At 39.0% G+C, this 17,800-nt stretch overlaps 1 protein-coding gene across 1 annotated transcript in view; it reads right to left on the bottom strand.

Annotated features, from left to right (window-relative positions):
• Positions 1-17,800, bottom strand: part of Sema3c (sema domain, immunoglobulin domain (Ig), short basic domain, secreted, (semaphorin) 3C) — a 155,453-nt gene that overhangs the window by 36,991 nt on the left and 100,662 nt on the right. The window contains exons 9-11 of the mRNA NM_013657.5: positions 16,853-16,967; positions 14,897-14,966; positions 11,195-11,339 (exon numbers count right to left, since the gene is read on the bottom strand). Of these exons, the coding sequence (NP_038685.3) occupies positions 11,195-11,339; positions 14,897-14,966; positions 16,853-16,967 (330 nt within the window). The remainder of the gene's footprint in view (positions 1-11,194; positions 11,340-14,896; positions 14,967-16,852; positions 16,968-17,800) is intronic.

The following is a 17,800-nucleotide window of genomic DNA, read 5'->3' as shown; positions in this document are numbered from 1 at the left end:
TGTGTTGAGCCACCTTCCTAAGTGTTTGTAGGAACTCTTGCTAGTACACTGTAAAACCTCCACAGTTAACACACATCGCTTGGCAATTTGTACAATTTCCAATTGTTAGTTTGATTTATGATTTCCTTTAATAATTCTTTCTTTTGTTCTTTGAGATTATGCTATAATTACATATTGTATGCCTCTCTTTCCTCCCTGCACACTCTCCCCTATATCCTTTCTTGTTTTCTCTTAAATATTTGGCTCCTTTTCCACTAATTGTTATACACATGTAAGTGATGATTTATTAAATTTTCAGTATCCTATTTAGAACTTTTACTTAAAAATAAAGATCTTATCTGCAACCCTATAGGTGGAACAACATTATGAACTAACCAAGTACCCCGGAGTTCTTGACTCTAGCTGCATATGTATCAAAAGATGGCCTAGTCGGCCATCACTGGAAAGAGAGGCCCATTGGACACGCAAACTGTATATGCCCCAGTACAGGGGAACGCCAGGGCCAAAAAAAATGGGAATGGGTGGGTAGGGAAGTGGGGGGGAGGGTATGGGGGACTTTTGGGATAGCATTGGAAATGTAATTGAGAAAAATATGCCATAAAAAATATTTAAAAAAATAAAGATCTTAATGAAAGCTTTGTTAAGGTTGCTCAAAATCATGCTGGTTAAACAGGTAACAGAAATCAATAGTTTTCAAAAGGTATTTTTATTGTTACATGCATTATGATTGTTATTGATATTGGTAGTGGTGGTGGTGATGTGTGTGTGTGTGTGTGTGTGTGTGTGTGTGTGTGTGTGTATGTGTGTGTGTGTGTGTGTGTGTGTGTGTTGTAAGGATAACTTTGCAGAGTCAGCTCTCTGCTTCTACTTTACATAGGTGCCAGGAATCGAATTCGGGTGATAAAGTTTGCAAGACAAATTTCTTTACCTGCTTAGCCATCTTGCCAGCCCCTAATCAGTGACCTTTACATTTTTATAATCAGTGACTCATCTTCTACTTTTGCTATGGATGCACAATGTACTCCTCCCTTAGAAATAAGACTTTCCCAGTATGACATCATTTTCAAGTTTAGAAAAGAAGTAATTATGGTATGAATCATACATTCCCCTGCTTCATGCCATAAGATTAGCATTCAAGGCAAATTGAGTTGTGAAAATGGTGACAAGATAAAAAGTTGTCTTCCTCCTCTCAAACTCTATCTGAACTGGTGCATTTCCTCAGTGAAATACAGCCAAATATTTAGTGTTTAATAGTATTTGTATCATCTTAAGGTATAGGCAAGTATGCACATTGGGACCTTGAGATATTGTAAGTTATCTTCAAGAAATTTCAGCAGTTCAATTGCACTTGGGAATCTTTTTCAGAGTTGATTGTTGTTCAGGATAATAGATAGGTACCCAGTTTTAACTATCTGATCGGAACTAAGGGTCTGTAAATTAAATTGGGACCATTATTGTACTATGTATTTATCCAACTGCCTGTGGCTGGAGGGATCATAGACTCTAGGGGAAAACCCTACATTGATATTCTCCTAGAGCAATAGAATTTTTAATGGTATTGTAAATCTATATCTTTATATCTTTATATCTATGGATAAGTACAGTTGTCATCCCTCATCAATGAAGGTTTTTTGAGCAGATGAACACTATTGCAGTGACTCATAAATGGTCAAAATGTAAAGAGTAGGTGACTGGAGGATACCCAAACCCAGCTATATCTACAATATAACCCTCCATCTAAGGATAGAATAGCCCCAAGTAGGAAAGGGTAATAGATTTATAAGAGTAAGAGGCTGAAGACACCTGTTTCTAGCTAGTGTTCCCTAAACATGACAGGAAAGCTGATCTTATGAGATCTCAATAATTTGTTTGCATAAACAAGACCTGAATAATGGATACCAGCTGGGAAATTTCACAAGAACTTACCACTAGATGAAGAGGGGTGGGGGTGGAGTCAGACCTGACCCTAATAGGTTAGTCAATCCCATGTAGTCACCTCTAAAGCACATTGCACATATAAGTTTTTGTGTGTGCAACAATGATAATGGAAACAATAATAATTAAAGAAAAGGTCATGGGTTTGAGAGGGTTGGAGTATGGGAGAATTTGCAAGGGGCAAAGGGGTAGAAATGATGCAAATACAAAAAGAAAATGATAGCAGAATCAATAAGCATTATCATAAAACAGCTCCATTCTGTAGGTTAATTTTATCATACAGATTAGCATTAAGTAATTTTAGATAAACTCAAGTATTGTTTTCCCAGTTATTCTATCCTGTTTTGAAGCAGAGGTAAATACCAGTTTCTGAGACATTTTGACTAATGATGAAATGCCAAGGGAGAAACTGAAAACAAGGATTGTCAGTAACATTAACATTGAGCATTGACAGCTGCATGCCTAACTCCTGGGTTACACTCAGGTGGTCATAGCACCCCTGCCGCTAGTCCTCCCATGTTCTGCTCCTCAGCTCTGTGATGGAGGTCCATCAGTTCCAAGGCAGTTCTAGACTACTGCATAGATGAATAAATATTCCTTGACTATTTATTTTTTTCTAAATGTCATTTGATGAGTCCTGTAGTGAACATTAGAACAAGAGATGATGGCTTTACAGATATAAGCACACTAATAAAGAAGAAAAACAGCTTTGTGACAACAAAGTAATGGCTGGAGACATACATAAAATATAAATGACAGATCATGGTTCAGGAACAATTGTCATAAACATGAATGAGTCAGTATTTTTAAAACCAATTTACAGAGGCACTGAGGGCTCAGCAAGTTTACTGCCAAACTCGATGACCTGAGTTCCATTCTACCTACATGGTAGAAGCTGAAAATTGACCCTACCTACCTACCTATTTACCTAAACACACACACACACACACACACACACACACACACACACACACACACACACCTCACTAAAATAAATATAAAAGCAACATTACAGGACGGAGCAGGTAGTATTTATGAGTACACACACATTTAAAAATACTAAAAATTTATAAATTTCATGTGCTAGCAAACAGCTCAACTAGCATGAAACAACAAAGAGGCCATGAATTTGAAAGAGACTGAAGGAGGCTTTGGAGAGAGGAAATGAAAGGAAAGATATAATTTTGAAATTATAATCACAAAAAGAAAGAAAAGAAAACAAATTTAGAATCATGGGTAAATATGACTTCTAGGATCATTGAAGAATCTTGGAGAACAGCAAGCAGGCTGTGCTCTTTAGGGAACTGTCCTTGGAACAATGGAGGATGTGGTTCTGGTACACGTCTAGATGGGAGTTTAGAATGAACACATTGTTAGGTTCTGTTTCGGCTGGATGTACAGGTTACACAGAGTCTACAGAAGCTCTGTCCTCACAGCAACAGGATAATGGAACGCATTAGCTCAGCCGCAGAGAGTCTGAGGGCTTTGGATGCCCTTTGCAACATACCAAAGGTGTCTTGTTTCTTCCACAAACTTGAGATACTTATGGAAAAACATTATGACACAATTGGCAGCCTTCCCAGCACTTAACTTGTGCTTGCTGGTTGGGCTATTTGCTAGCACAGCTACACACCCTGCTTTGAAGGAAACACCTAGAGGGAACACGAGAGTGGGGGTATAAGATTTCTGCCAGTGTCCTTTACTTAAAAACAAAGTTATGTATTTATGAGGTTGACCCAGCAACCTGACTACTGTGTGCAGAAATGAAGAATGACAATCACAGTTGATCCCTCATTGGGAAGACTTCAGAGACAGGAACAGCATTCTTCACCCTAGAGGAAAAGGACTGTTCGAGTTCACTTGGCTAAAGATCTTCTGGCTACAGAAGCAGGAAGCACTGAGCTGAGGCCTCCACTGGCAACTGAGTTAGAAAGCTGACTTCATGCTGTTTTGCTGGGCTCAGGGTGGAGTGACCAGATCTTCAGGGAAGCATACTTCTCTAGGAGGAGTTTTGGGGTCATTCCTCCACCCTGCCCCTTTGATTCCCTAAGGACCACTCATCTGACAATTTCTGGATTTAGAGGAGCTGTTGTGGTCTCAATACCAGATGTAAGAAACCACATTATAGAAACATGTCTTAAGTACTGTCTACTCCCTTTTTGCAGAGTCTTTTCCAGATGTGTGTCACTAATCCCTGGCTCATTCCACACTGTTTTAGAACGGAGGAAAATGCTTATTCTTAAGAGCTTTTTAAAAATGAGACTGTTAGCAGAATTTTCTAATTTAACCTTGGTTTATTTGTGGAGAAGGGTTGATCTCTTCCCACAGTGTACACAATGATTGCTTTTCAACAGTGGTTTTCTGTGTGATGCTCAGAGCCTTGTACACATGTCAATGTGGCTTTTAGGTGCCACAAGGGTAAAGAGCCATAGTGGGAACCCTGGCTAATTTCAAGTTACTGCTTGAATGTCTTCGGTTAATGAAAGGAACAAATCATACAAAATGTCAGTTCGGGGAGAGAAGAAGGACAGCCTCAGAACATTGTTCATGAGAGTCTGAGCCCTCAGTTTAATAAATGTACCTTTTTAAAATTTTTAAATGCTTTATGGGGATTTCACTTAAGTAACAGGAGGGGGTGCATAGAGTTTTATTGAGTTTGCAAGCTCATTGCTCCTGTACTATCTGTTCACGTACTGGAGAAACTACACCAGATCACTATCACCGCTTACTGTCGTGTATTAAAGTATAAACTTAATTAGGTCACAGTCTAATCATTTTACGATTATAATTCATCCTTGAATAAGTTATTATTGAGGCGTCTGGAAATATATAGAGTAATTTGTATGAAATAAAGAGATTTTTACTCCCATGAAATTTTCCCAAACTTTTCTCCTCCTAGGTCAGTTTTGCTTCAGACCTACTATCAGACTTAAAGTACCCTGACATGACTATATCTATTGATAGTTTTTCTTCATTTTAGAAGCAGTTAGTCAGTATTCTGCCCAGGTTATTTTGAGCTGTAAACATCAAGGAGACATTATTTTCAAAGGGAATTAAATCAAGCTAGTTGCTAGACTTGATAATTATAGTACTTTAAGTACAATATTTTTAGGGATCAATAGCAATTCTAATAATTTTCAAAAGTAACCAAAAGTTTCTTCTACACACACACACACACACACACACACACACACACACACCAATGTGTTCAGTCTTAAGTCAAGTCTTTTATTTTTATTTTCAGGAGATAGAGTCTCTTTAAATTTAGTGGATGATTTAAAAAACTTCACAGGATAACTTAAAACATTCAGAAAACAAAGGACTGGACAGTATAAAACTGCCCTTTTGTCCTGTAAAATTAAAGTGAATCAGCACTTTAGAAAGCCTGGTAAGATGCATATCTTAAATATGGATTTTAAGACTTTTATTAAGAACATTCTTGTCCACAGGGAAGAGTGGGAGGCGTAGGAGCCAGACAGGTCAAGGACACCATGAGAACAAGGCCCACAGACTCAACCAAGCAGGGCCCACAGGGGCTCACAGAGACTGAAGCAGCAATCACGGAGCCGGAGTGGAACTGACTAGACCCTTTGCATACACACTGTGGTTGTTTAGCTTGCGTTTTTTTGTTTGTCAACTCCTAACATTGGGAATGGGGATTTCTCTGACTATGCTTAGAACTCTTCTATTCCTACTGGGTTGATTCATCCAGGCTTTACATGAGAGATTGGATCTAGTCTTATTGTAGCTTGCTGTGCTTTGTTAAGTTGACATTCTTAGAGGCCTGGACTTTCCTGAAGGGAAAGAGAGAAGCAATGGATCTGGGAGAGACTTGAGATGGGGGGAGACAGAGAGGAGGGAGGGGAAGGGAAACTGTGGTTCAGATGTGTTGTATGAAAGAAGAATAAATAAAACGGGGGGGGGATATTTTTAATCTGTGTTCATCAGAGAGAGCAGCTCGTAGGTTTTAACTAATTTCATTACGTTTTTATGTGGTTTTTCCTTCAAGAGAATGCTACTTCCGTGGAATAATGTTGGTAGTGTTCCTTCCTTTTTTAAAAATTTTATGAACAGCTTGATCAGTAATCTTGCCAGCTCTTCCATAAAAGTTTTGTAGAATGGAGCAGTGAACACATCTGGTCCTCCTTGTAAGGACAGCTTTTTTTTGCTGCTTCAGCATCCTTGTGTGTTGTTACTTGTTTGTGTTTTCTTGATTTAACTCTAGCAGGTCATATGTGTTTAATAATTTATCAAGTTCCTCTAGGCTATCAAGATTTATATCTGGGATATAACAGTATTCCCTAACTGTTAAATGTATTTTCGTGGAGTAGTCTCTAATTTAATTATTGTGAGTCTTCCTTTTCTTCTTGTTAGCTCAGCTATGGATCGGTAAGCCTCATGTATCTATTAACCATATTGTGCTTGCTTGTTTGCATGTACATGTTCTTTACATGTACATTTGGTTAGTATCTGCCATGAAGATAGGTGGTAGTGGCTCATATTTTCATCCCTGCACTTGAGAGGCCAGCCTGGTACACAGAGTGAATTGCAGGAGAGTCAGCGCTACAAAGAGAAACCCTGCTCAAGCAAACAAACAAACAAATGTGCCACGATCTCTCTTATTCTTACTGCCTACTACTTTTGAACTTATGTTGGTCTTAGTTTTCTAAGACTTTTAAGCACAGGGTAAGTTATTTGAGATATTTGATATTTTATTAGATTTATTCATTCAACGAGATTGGTCAGTCTTTTGCCTGCATGTATGTAGGTGCATCACATGTGTGCCTAGTCCATACGAAGTTCAGAATAGGGCATTGAGCCCCTGGAAGTGGAGGTATGAATGGTTGTAAACGTACATATAGGTGCTGAGAACAAACCTTTGTCCTCCGCAAGAACAACAAATGCTCTTAACTACTGAGCCTTGCTTTCAGACCATTTTATAGTATTTATTAATCTTACTTTATGTGTCAGTGTTTTACCTACATGAATGTGCATCATGTGTTTGCTTGGTACACACAAAACTCAAAAGAGAGCATTAGATTCACTGCAGCTGGAGTGGGAGATGAATGTGAACCACCACGTAGGTGCTGGGTCCTCTGCAAGAGCAAGAAGTGATCTTAAGAACTGAGCCATCTCTCCAATTCCATTTTAACTTTTCAATGCAAACATTCCCACTCACAAATTTCCCTTTTAGAACTCACTTAACTTTATTCCCAAAGGTCCCAGAAAGCTGTGCCTGTTCATTTGACAAGGATTTAAAAGAAATGCTCTCTCATCTTATTCAACTAACTACTCTTAATTTAAGCAGACACATAAATTAAAAACAAAACAGTTAAATTGAGTTACCTCTAAGTTAATATTTCATGTGATCATATAGAAGATGAAAATTTTAATATAAAATATAAAACACACACACACAACTAGCAAGCTTAGCATGGTGGCACGTGCCTTTGATTCCAGATCTTGGGAAGCAGAGGCAGGTGGATCTCTGTGAGTTCAAGACCAGCCTGGCCTGCTTAGTGATTATTTATGTTGGCCAAGGCTATACAATGGAACATTATCAACAACAAAAAAAAAAAAATGAAAAGTGTGTGTGTGAGTGTGTCTGCATGCATGCATGCATGCACGTGCTAGCAATTGTGTTAAAATATTTAGTCTTCAACTGAAATTTACAACGTTAGAGCTTTAAAATTAGAAAAAACCCTCTATCATATTTAACTAAGTTGCTTTGGGATCTCACTGTGATTTTGTTGGTAATTATAGTGCTTATAAAAATAGCAGATATTTTACATATTTATAACACATATGGCATATTAGCAAAATCTCAAACCACAAAAGGATTAATCTGGAACCAAACCTGAAAAATTATAATGAGCATACCCATAGGACCACAGTTATATGTTGCGCGCGCTCAACAGGCCAGGAAGAACGACGCTGCTACAGGATCCTTCTGCACACGTTTATTCAGTCCTGTTTCTTCTTTCTCTATATCTCCCTTGTTCATATCTCCCCTGTTTATATCTCCCCTGTTTTTATATCTCCCCTTGTTTATATCTCCCTTGTTTATATCTCTCTCCTGTTTCTATCTCCCTTGTTTTTATATCTCCCTTGTTTTTATATCTCCCTTGTTTTTATATCTCCCCCGAACCCTGGGCCTCTCACTCTTTTATACTCTCAGTTCCCATCCATGCACAGCAGGCCACGCCACCTCACCAGGCACGCAGCTTCAGCTAATCAGGGCAGCAGGGGCAAATCTCCACCAAATTGGATTCACCTGTATCCTGGTACACCTGCGCAGCACTCAAGATGTTTGTGTCTTATATGAGGAAGTCAGGTGCAAGTCATATGACTTAGCTGCAGTCTCTGGCGCCTTTGGGACTGCCGCCACACCCGCTCCCCACAAATCCCCCTTTTTTCTTTTTTGGCAGAGAGAATGTCTGTAGAAAGCCCCCCGCAGCCATGTCCCTTACCCGTCCTTGGGTGACAAACAGCATTGGTTTGATCCCTGTCTTAGGTTGGCGACATGCCCAGGGAGTCTTATCACTGACTACCTCTCAATCATGCCAAGCCACTCCTGGGGAGATTGTGTTTTGCTTGCGGCAGGTGCATCAAAAGGCCAGGATGTTGATTAATCTATGGCCAGATCTTAATTGCTGCAAGCAAGCCTCATGGGTGAAGGTAGAGGTCTGATCCCCAGTGTGCAAGCATAGGGGCCCTACACAAAACCATCCCTTAGGCTCATCACCCAGAGAGGTCTTGGCCAGCTCCCGTGTCGTTTTTCCTGAGGGAAGGGAACTAGGACACTGAACCTTCATGCAATCAGACATGCCTTCCACAGGATGCCAACAGCAAGCTATCCTCTGTGCAGTGCTTAGCCTCGCACCCCACGGCATAACGCAGCATAATTTCTTTTAGAGCGGCAAACCGAATCTGAGGAGATTGTCCCGCCTCCACTGCAGCAAAAGCCTACGCTACCATGGCGAAAGTGCGGGCCGCACACTCTGCACCTAACACATGTGCCAAACACAAAACACACACACACTATAACAAGCATACATCCCAGGGCTCTCATCCCCGCTCATCTTCCCTAAAGCAAGGGATAGATAGCCAGAGGAGCTATATCTTTAAGGGGAATTCAGGGATCAAAAAGCGTGGAAAAATTTGAATGTCATGTCGAGCTGGTATCGGCTTCTGGAATAACGAAAGGATCTCTCATCTCGGCTCCATTGTTTGTGCTTGTGGGACCATCCACCACATCCACAGGGGCAACTGGATCAGGAGCCTCATTCTTGCAGCGTCTCACCAATCTCTCCAGCACCCAAAGAGGTTCCGTCTGGTCCTGTGGAAACACACAAACAGACCCTCTCGCCCACGTCAACACCTGATCTGGTCGATCCCAGGGGGGATGGACACAATACCTCGTGGTGATGAGACCATAACCTCAATCACCTGTGTGTCCATCTGGGGAGTCAATATGAGAGTCAAGTTTTCACTAACTTCCCCTCTGTTAGGCAATGATTTCCAAGCCCTTATAGGAATCTGATTCACCTGCTCAAACACCTGCAGTGGATATCCTGTCTGTTGTTGTGCAAATCGACCTTGATCAAGCAGCATATCTCTATCCCATGCAAATTCAGCTTGATCAGTGAAAATAGGACATCCCAGCAAGGAGAATCTATCCTCTTTCCAGACCTCCGGACAGAAGGTCTGCCCATAGATGGCTGACGAGGAGGCATAGGGAGGGGGAGCAAAAGCTAATTCGCCTTCCTCCTCTGCCTCAACTCTTTTGTTTCGTCCTTTCTGACCACCTGATAACACTGTGTCTCCTTTCTTTTTCCTTTTTCTTTTTAAGCCCTTCTCTTCTTCCGACATACTTTCTTGTTGCTCTGTAAGGATTTTCTGACCTGTCTTGACTGCCTCTCGATTCAAACAGTAACAGAGTCCATATATCAGAACAAACAAGACCAAAACTATCAGACCTACCCACAAAGGGTCAATGGGAGAAAAAAGCATAACTACACAGCGAGGATCTATTGATCACTACACTGAGGTTATCATAGTTCCTTAACTTGTCCCCAAACCAGGAACCTTAACTTGTCCCAAAGCCAGGAACCTTATCGTTACTTTGTGCCTCCTTCCTGGCAACTTTATACTTGCCTCAATTTTATCCGAGGTCCTTCCTAAACTCCTGGGTTACTTTGTGCCTACTTCTTGGCAACTTTATGCTCACCTCTATTTTATCCGAGGTCCTTCCTAAACTCCTGGGGTCGCAAGTTTCACTCACCGTGAACTTACCCTGCGGGCAACCACTGACTGCTGAAAGTTCTGAACTCGGTGGGGGAGTCGGTTCCCCGTACGGGCCACCAATTGTCGCGCCCGCTCTCGACCAGCAAGAACGACGCGACCACCAGTCCTTCTAACAGCAGTTTATTCAGTCTTCATCTTTCTTCTTTCTCTTCATCAGTACCGTTCCCCAGCTGAAGAGTTCTGAATCCACACCAGATCCTTCTCAACAGTCTGTTTTACAGGAACCTTTATTAACTGCTCCTTTGCCGTGATGCAGTTCTGAATCCTCCCTGTAGCAGGGGGTCTTCGCTCGTGCCTGCAGATGTTTCTTGTCCCGGATTTTCTCGTCCCGGGATTTCTCGTCTCGGGTCTTCTCGTCCCGTCCCGGGTCTCAGCACCAACTGTTGCGCGCGCTCAACAGGCCAGGAAGAACGACGCTGCTACAGGATCCTTCTGCACACGTTTATTCAGTCCTGTTTCTTCTTTCTCTATATCTCCCTTGTTCATATCTCCCCTGTTTATATCTCCCCTGTTTTTATATCTCCCCTTGTTTATATCTCCCTTGTTTATATCTCTCTCCTGTTTCTATCTCCCTTGTTTTTATATCTCCCTTGTTTTTATATCTCCCTTGTTTTTATATCTCCCCCGAACCCTGGGCCTCTCACTCTTTTATACTCTCAGTTCCCATCCATGCACAGCAGGCCACGCCACCTCACCAGGCACGCAGCTTCAGCTAATCAGGGCAGCAGGGGCAAATCTCCACCAAATTGGATTCACCTGTATCCTGGTACACCTGCGCAGCACTCAAGATGTTTGTGTCTTATATGAGGAAGTCAGGTGCAAGTCATATGACTTAGCTGCAGTCTCTGGCGCCTTTGGGACTGCCGCCACACCCGCTCCCCACAGTTATATTTAATAATGTAAATGTAATATTTGCCTAAGTATGATGAGAGTACATTTTATGGGTACTTACAGTTCCTGGGCGAGGATATGGGATTCTACCTTGATAGGAGATCAGCTGGTGATTGGGCCCTTCCTTGTGGGCAAAGGGCCCATTGAATACAGTCTGTATATCAGATAAATGATACACACACACTGCCGATCCCTTAAAAACAGAGCTGAAAATGAAAAAAAAGAGTCTCTTACTTTTCATAAAATATATTACAGTTGTTGTGCTAAGATGGCTCTGTGGGTAAACACACCAGCCACCAAGTCTTACAACCTGGTTTGAATTCTGCTAACACACAATGTGGAAGCAGGAAGCCACCTTCCACATGTTATGCTCTGACCCTTCATGTGTGCTGTGTCATGCATATATATATGTGTGTGTGTGTGTGTGTGTGTGTGTGTGTATCACAAAATAAAGAAGCCTGTGATAAAAATATATACTACACATAAGTAATGTTCAAATAAAAAGCTGAAATTTAGCTAAAAGCTAAGTACTTTTGTAAACTTTAAAAATTTAATAATATCCAGTTATTTTGAAATAAGTCATAGATTATAAACCATTGCCATATTTAATTAATTAACTCAGCAGTAAACAATAATAAATTATAACAAAGTTCTTAACATTTCAAAAATTAGAATGATAAAATTTTTAATTAGTTTATTTTAGCAGCAACAAATATTCAGTGATGATTGAATTTAAAAATGTGAATGTGAGCACTCTGGCCAGGGAAGCAGATCAGTGCCTTGCTCAGCCATCAATAGAGAAACTTCCTTTTGAAGCAGAGTGGAACCAACAAAGAGACCCATAGCCAGATATTATACAGGATGAAAGAACTTGTAACACTCTTCCCTGATAGGGATGTGTCCATCAAATCCCTCCCCGACAGGGCTCAGTAAACTCAGTGGAAGGTCTAGTGCAAGAGCCAGAATGAAAGGAAGACATCAAGAAACAAAGCCCTCTAAATCAACATTATCAGAGCATATATGAACTCACAGAGACCAGGGTATGGGTCTGCAATAGATGAGAACCAACAGCTAAGAGAAGCAGACACAGATGCCCTATCTTTAACTCCGAAGCAAACTCCAGTTGATAACCACTTGCAAATGCAAATTCAGTTTTCTCTAAGGGTGTCTGACTGGGGAAATGATCTATTCTCAAGGGTAGGCTGCATGCCCAACAGGAGATAGCCAACAGGAAATTGACTCAAGGACATCTTTGGAGGTTCTTGTCTCAATATTGTCATGTCAGGACTTTTCCATTTTAAAAACAAAAAAAATATTTTATTATTTTTTGTTTTAACATTCATTTACTTGCATATTTTTCCTATCTCTATTCACCCAGAAGTTCCTTTGCGTATATAGTATGACTCTCCAATTTAATGTTTTTATAGAATTCCTAAATGTGCAAATGAGTGAACGGGCTTTATGTTTCCTCTTGGGCTACTTACTTTTGTCTGTTTGTTCTGTCCAGTTGATGTGTTAGTTTTTGGCTTATCTTATTATATTAAATTTTATTACTATCTCTTAGAAGTCTATTTTCTAATGAGAGACAGAAAGGTAGTGGATCCAGATGTGAGAGATCTGGGGAGAACTGGGAGGAGTAGAGGGAAAGAAGCTGTAATCACAATAAATTATGTGAGGAAAAAAATCTATTTTCAATAAAATAAAAAAACCGAAACTATGATTTTTTACTCTAATCAACCACAAACAGAATGTTGATTTCATGCTGTATTAATTCCCATTAATATGTGAACATCGTGTTTCCTTACAGTAGTACTATCATAACTTGGCTGTTCTCCTATGAGAGCCTGATTGGCAAGTGGAGAAGTCCATGTTGTCTTTGTATGTGTATTTTTCCTTTAATCACACCATGAAAGAGATCCAAGGAAGGAGATGAGGAGAGAGCTCAATTGATAAAGCACTGACTTTGCAAACATGAGAGTCTAAGATCAATCCGCAGTACCCACAGAAGAAAGAACAACAACCGTTGTTCTTAGTGAAGTGTGTTGATAACCGCACTGAGGGGGAGACACTCACTGGGTCTCACCCGCAACCTGTCCAGCCTGCAGCCTGGGTGAGCTGCAGGCTTCTGAAAATCTCTGTCTGAAAAAGCAAGATGGATGATGACTCCTGAAGAAGAACAACTGAGATATTTTTCTGGCTTACACACACATATGCGCGTGCGCACGCACGCACGCACGCACACACAGAGTTTCATAAGTACTCTCACATAGCAAGATGCATGCAAAGTCAGGCATGTGGGCACACCCATGCTTTCCCAAAGAACTCAAGACCATTTTATTAAGGTCTATTTAGCCATAAATTTGTTTACATCCTTAATAAAAATGATTTCCATTATCATTAGTTCAGAATAATTGAAATCATGCTTTTGACAAATATAAAAGTAGAACAAATTATATTGAAATCAATATTGGATTGAAATTTTGGCAATTTTGCTGCTTGATAAGCCATGTGAGACTACTCATTTGCTAGAACAGGAGCTGAGCCCACTGTCCGGGAGGCCCGTCTGGAGTTCTTCCAGGGCAAACATAAGCGATTGTTCATCAGTATTCCTGCCAACTCTTTATTTTGAAAGATCATAGCAGTTTACAATTGTACCACCACATCTTATGCTCCTTTTTTAAACTATTTTGTGTGTGGTGTATGACGGACTGCACATATGCATATGTCTATACATATTATGTCCATGTGTGTACAACTGTTGTGCACATTCAAAAGTCAGTCCTCTATCATTGCCAGCCTTATTCCCTTAATATAGGGCCTCACAATGAACCCGAGACTTGCCGTTTTGATGACACTAGTTAACCAGCAAGCTGCTCAGGACCCACCCTCTCTACATCCGGAACAATCCCAGGGCTAAACGTGTGATGTCATGCTTGGCATTTCCATAGAGGTCAGGGTCTCATGGACAGCAAGATCTCTTTCTCACTGGGGCATCTCCTCGGGCTCTTCCCTCATTTAAAATTCACTTATAAAAGAATTCTTTCAATAACTCCTTTGAAGTTTTCTATTAAGTTACAAGGAACCAATGCATACAACTAAAGGCTCAATAGACATATCTGGAGTTTGTGACTGAATTCACACTAACACCCTAGTACAAAACTAATCTACAGAAAAATGTACACATGAAATTTTGGGTATATGAGAAAGGCATGCAAAACATGATAAAGTTGACATTGCACTCCTATTAAGCCAATTTTGAAATGCAAAAATATTATTATATTATAGAATAATAGAACCAGTTCAGTTTTTTTAGATCCTCATAATAAAGGATGTAGATTAGTGAAGAACTGAAAGTTATTTCAATGCAAATTCAATCTTCCCTTTAGTTTTCATAATGCATATTTATTATAAAATTTAAATAATTAAATATACACATTTTTATGGGTTCTCTGTATATACTTGTGCTACCACTGCCAAAATTCAGAAAAGAAACAGATCCATCATTACTAAAACCTAGGATTCCATAGATTTTATTAGAATTTACTTTTGTTATTTAAATAAAATACTTCCAGCATTTTACTTCTTCAATTTAATTTATAGTTTCATTTTTTCCTAGAGAACAACACATAATTGTTTTTAACAATTTAACTCTTTGAAAACTTTTTTGGGAAGAATTCCTTACGATCAAATATATTTTGATAATCTGGAACAAGTAAAGAGCAGGAATTGTTTAACTGAGGAGCTGTGACTGCTCCAGGGTTACCTTGATGTGGTGAAGATGCCATACACGAGTGTTGTCCTTGGATTGTCAGTTTCCAGCAGAAAGACATCCTCTATACAAAGGAAAAGGACATTCTTTTAATCTTTCAATGAAATTTTAATTGCTTAGTTTTGATTACCCCAAGACACAAATTTCAACTATGAAAGGGAGTCCTCAGGATGCTGCTTCTGGAGATCAATACAATTTGGTATAATGTGATGATACACGCTTGGACACCTAAATAAAATGCTGGCCGGGCATTGGGGGCATTCATGTAGACTATATCTCTATGAAAATGATGATATATAAATGCTAAGAGGAAGACCCCAAATTGTACATAATGTGGACAAGATATTTGAAAATCTTACTTCTACAAGACACAAGAGAAAACATAGTTGTCTATGGTGGGAATGACACAGCTGTTCTCCTGTTGCTTGTTTCTGTGTTTTCTCAAAGTCCTATACTGATGAAACAGTAAAAGACTTTTTAAAAATTTTTTTAAAATAATGGAACTGTCAAATTCCTCTCAACCTAGGATTTAAAGTTATAATGCCGAAGATAATATTTTTCATAAGGCCCTTCCTTCATAAGATATAGAACTTTATATAGGCTTATGATTAAAATTTTCAGGAATATCTTACCTAATACAATTCCTCTAACAAGACTTTAAAGGATATTATAAGGCAGAGTCATATGTATTTATAATATAATAAATTCACACATGAATTTTGACTCCTGAAGAACCAAAGATTATTTGATAGTATATCCCTTTTAAGGTGAGCAACAGTCTCCTTAGGGTTTATAACACTGGATTTTGTAACAAATATTTATATTTCAACTCATATTAATCAAAATCTGAGAATGAATGTCTTATACATTTCAATGGACAATGTTTAAAAACATTTGCTTCTTAATGAAGCTTAATTACCACAGCATTGTGATATATAATATATCACATTAATATAGAAAGCTATTCATACCTATACTACTAATCCTTATTTGATATGGAGACCATAAGCCTTCTGTCATAGGAGGAATACTTAGTCTGAATCACCAAGAAGAACCAAGCTAGGAGCATAATGCTTGTAATTTATAATTGAACATTTTCCTTAAACTTTGAGGAGCGGGTGTGGCGGCAGTCCCAAAGGCGCCAGGGACTGCAGCTAAGTCGTATGACTTGCACCTGACTTCCTCATATAAGCCACAAACATCTTGAGAGTTGCGCAGGTGTACCAGGATACCGGTGAATCCATTTTGATAGAGATATGCCCCTGCTGCCCTGATTAGCTGAAGCTGCGTGCCTGGTGAGGTGGCATGGCCTGCTGTGCGTGGATGGGAACTGAGAGTATAAAAGAGTGAGAGGCCCAGGGTTCGGGGGAGATATAAACAAGGGAGATATAAACAAGGGAGATATAAACAAGGGAGATATAAACAAGAAGAATCAGGACTGAATAAACGTGTGCAGAAGGATCCTGTTGCAGCGTTGTTCTTCCTGGCCAGTTGGACGCGCGCAAGATTAAACTCTACTAAATATTCTATGAAATGTAGTAGTTATATAAATATACATGCATGTCATTATATAAATTGATTTAAATCATATCAGAATTTAAGGATATTACATAATCTGATTTAAAATATTTAAATTTATATCAGAATATTACATATATATAATATTGATTTATATATAAAGAAGTAAACATATTACCTATATATAAATTATACAAGTCCTTCCACCCTATATTCATTCATGTCCTAGTATTCAACAGTATACTTAATGGTAAAAGAAATTATGAAAATACTAAATACACTGGTGAGCAGTGCGTGATTTCCCCATTCAAGGTGAAACACCTTTTACACTGTAAATATCCAAGGAAGAAGCATCCTCTCTGAGACTTCATTAAGCCACTAGATGCTCCTAAAGTCTTCTGAGGAACAATGTGAATTCTTACATCCACCCACCTAGTTCATCAAAATGTGTCTCTGGGCCATCTTCATCTGTGACTGAGCATACAAGTCTTGCCTTTAAGAATGTGGTCCACTTGTTGACAAGACTACGTTGTCCACCAGTGTCATTCTGAAAACATTTTATAAACACAATTCAGATGATTGGAGAAACAATTGTGTATTAAATTTTCAACTTAAACTCTAATTCATAATTTATTGTAATCTGAAGATTAGAAAAAACATTGTACAGAAAGAGTAGGCTATATAATCTTTTATAGTACAATGCCAGAAAGAAATGGACTGTGTGACAAGTATATGGCTCAAGTTTTACAGTATGTTACATAAACTCTAATATGTGATGAATAGATAAACATTTGCCTCTTCGCAAATGAAAATATGTTTAGCTTTCGGAGCTTACTATATTCAGAAGAATAGGTATATTCCATATCACATGGCTATATATAGTTCTACTTTACCTCTGTTCTCTCAGTATTTTTACTTAATCCTTAGTATTTCTGAGTGGGTTGTTTATTATATACATTTTCTTGGCTAACACACAGAGCATTGGGTTTGCCCTTTCATACAGTCTACTGATGAGTTTTGTCTTCCCCTGTGTCCAATGGCCTTTTCATTTCTGTGAGCTTTGCTATTTTGATAAAAATTATCAAGAAATAGTTGTGTTCTAGTTCACAGAATATTGTGGTAATAAAAGATAAGTAGAAACTGGACAGTTCAATAAATACATCTGACAAATTATCATAAATAAACCAACAAAAGTTTATAGTAAGCCTATAGAAGATTAAGTCATGAATTTTAGACAATATTTTTATATACACTGCCAATATGCTGATGACTTGCTCTTTAAAAGTAGAAACGTATTTTTAAATTTTCCACTGGTATATTCAGTTCCACCATAACTACGTCTTACTGAGATTCAAGTGTCTTTTATTTACAAGAATTATT

This window comes from Mus musculus, chromosome 5 (genome assembly GCF_000001635.26).
Source record: "Mus musculus strain C57BL/6J chromosome 5, GRCm38.p6 C57BL/6J".
Lineage (NCBI taxonomy): Eukaryota > Metazoa > Chordata > Mammalia > Rodentia > Muridae > Mus > Mus musculus.
Note: the sequence above shows the minus strand (reverse complement) of the source record. Positions and strands in the feature narration are given on the sequence as shown.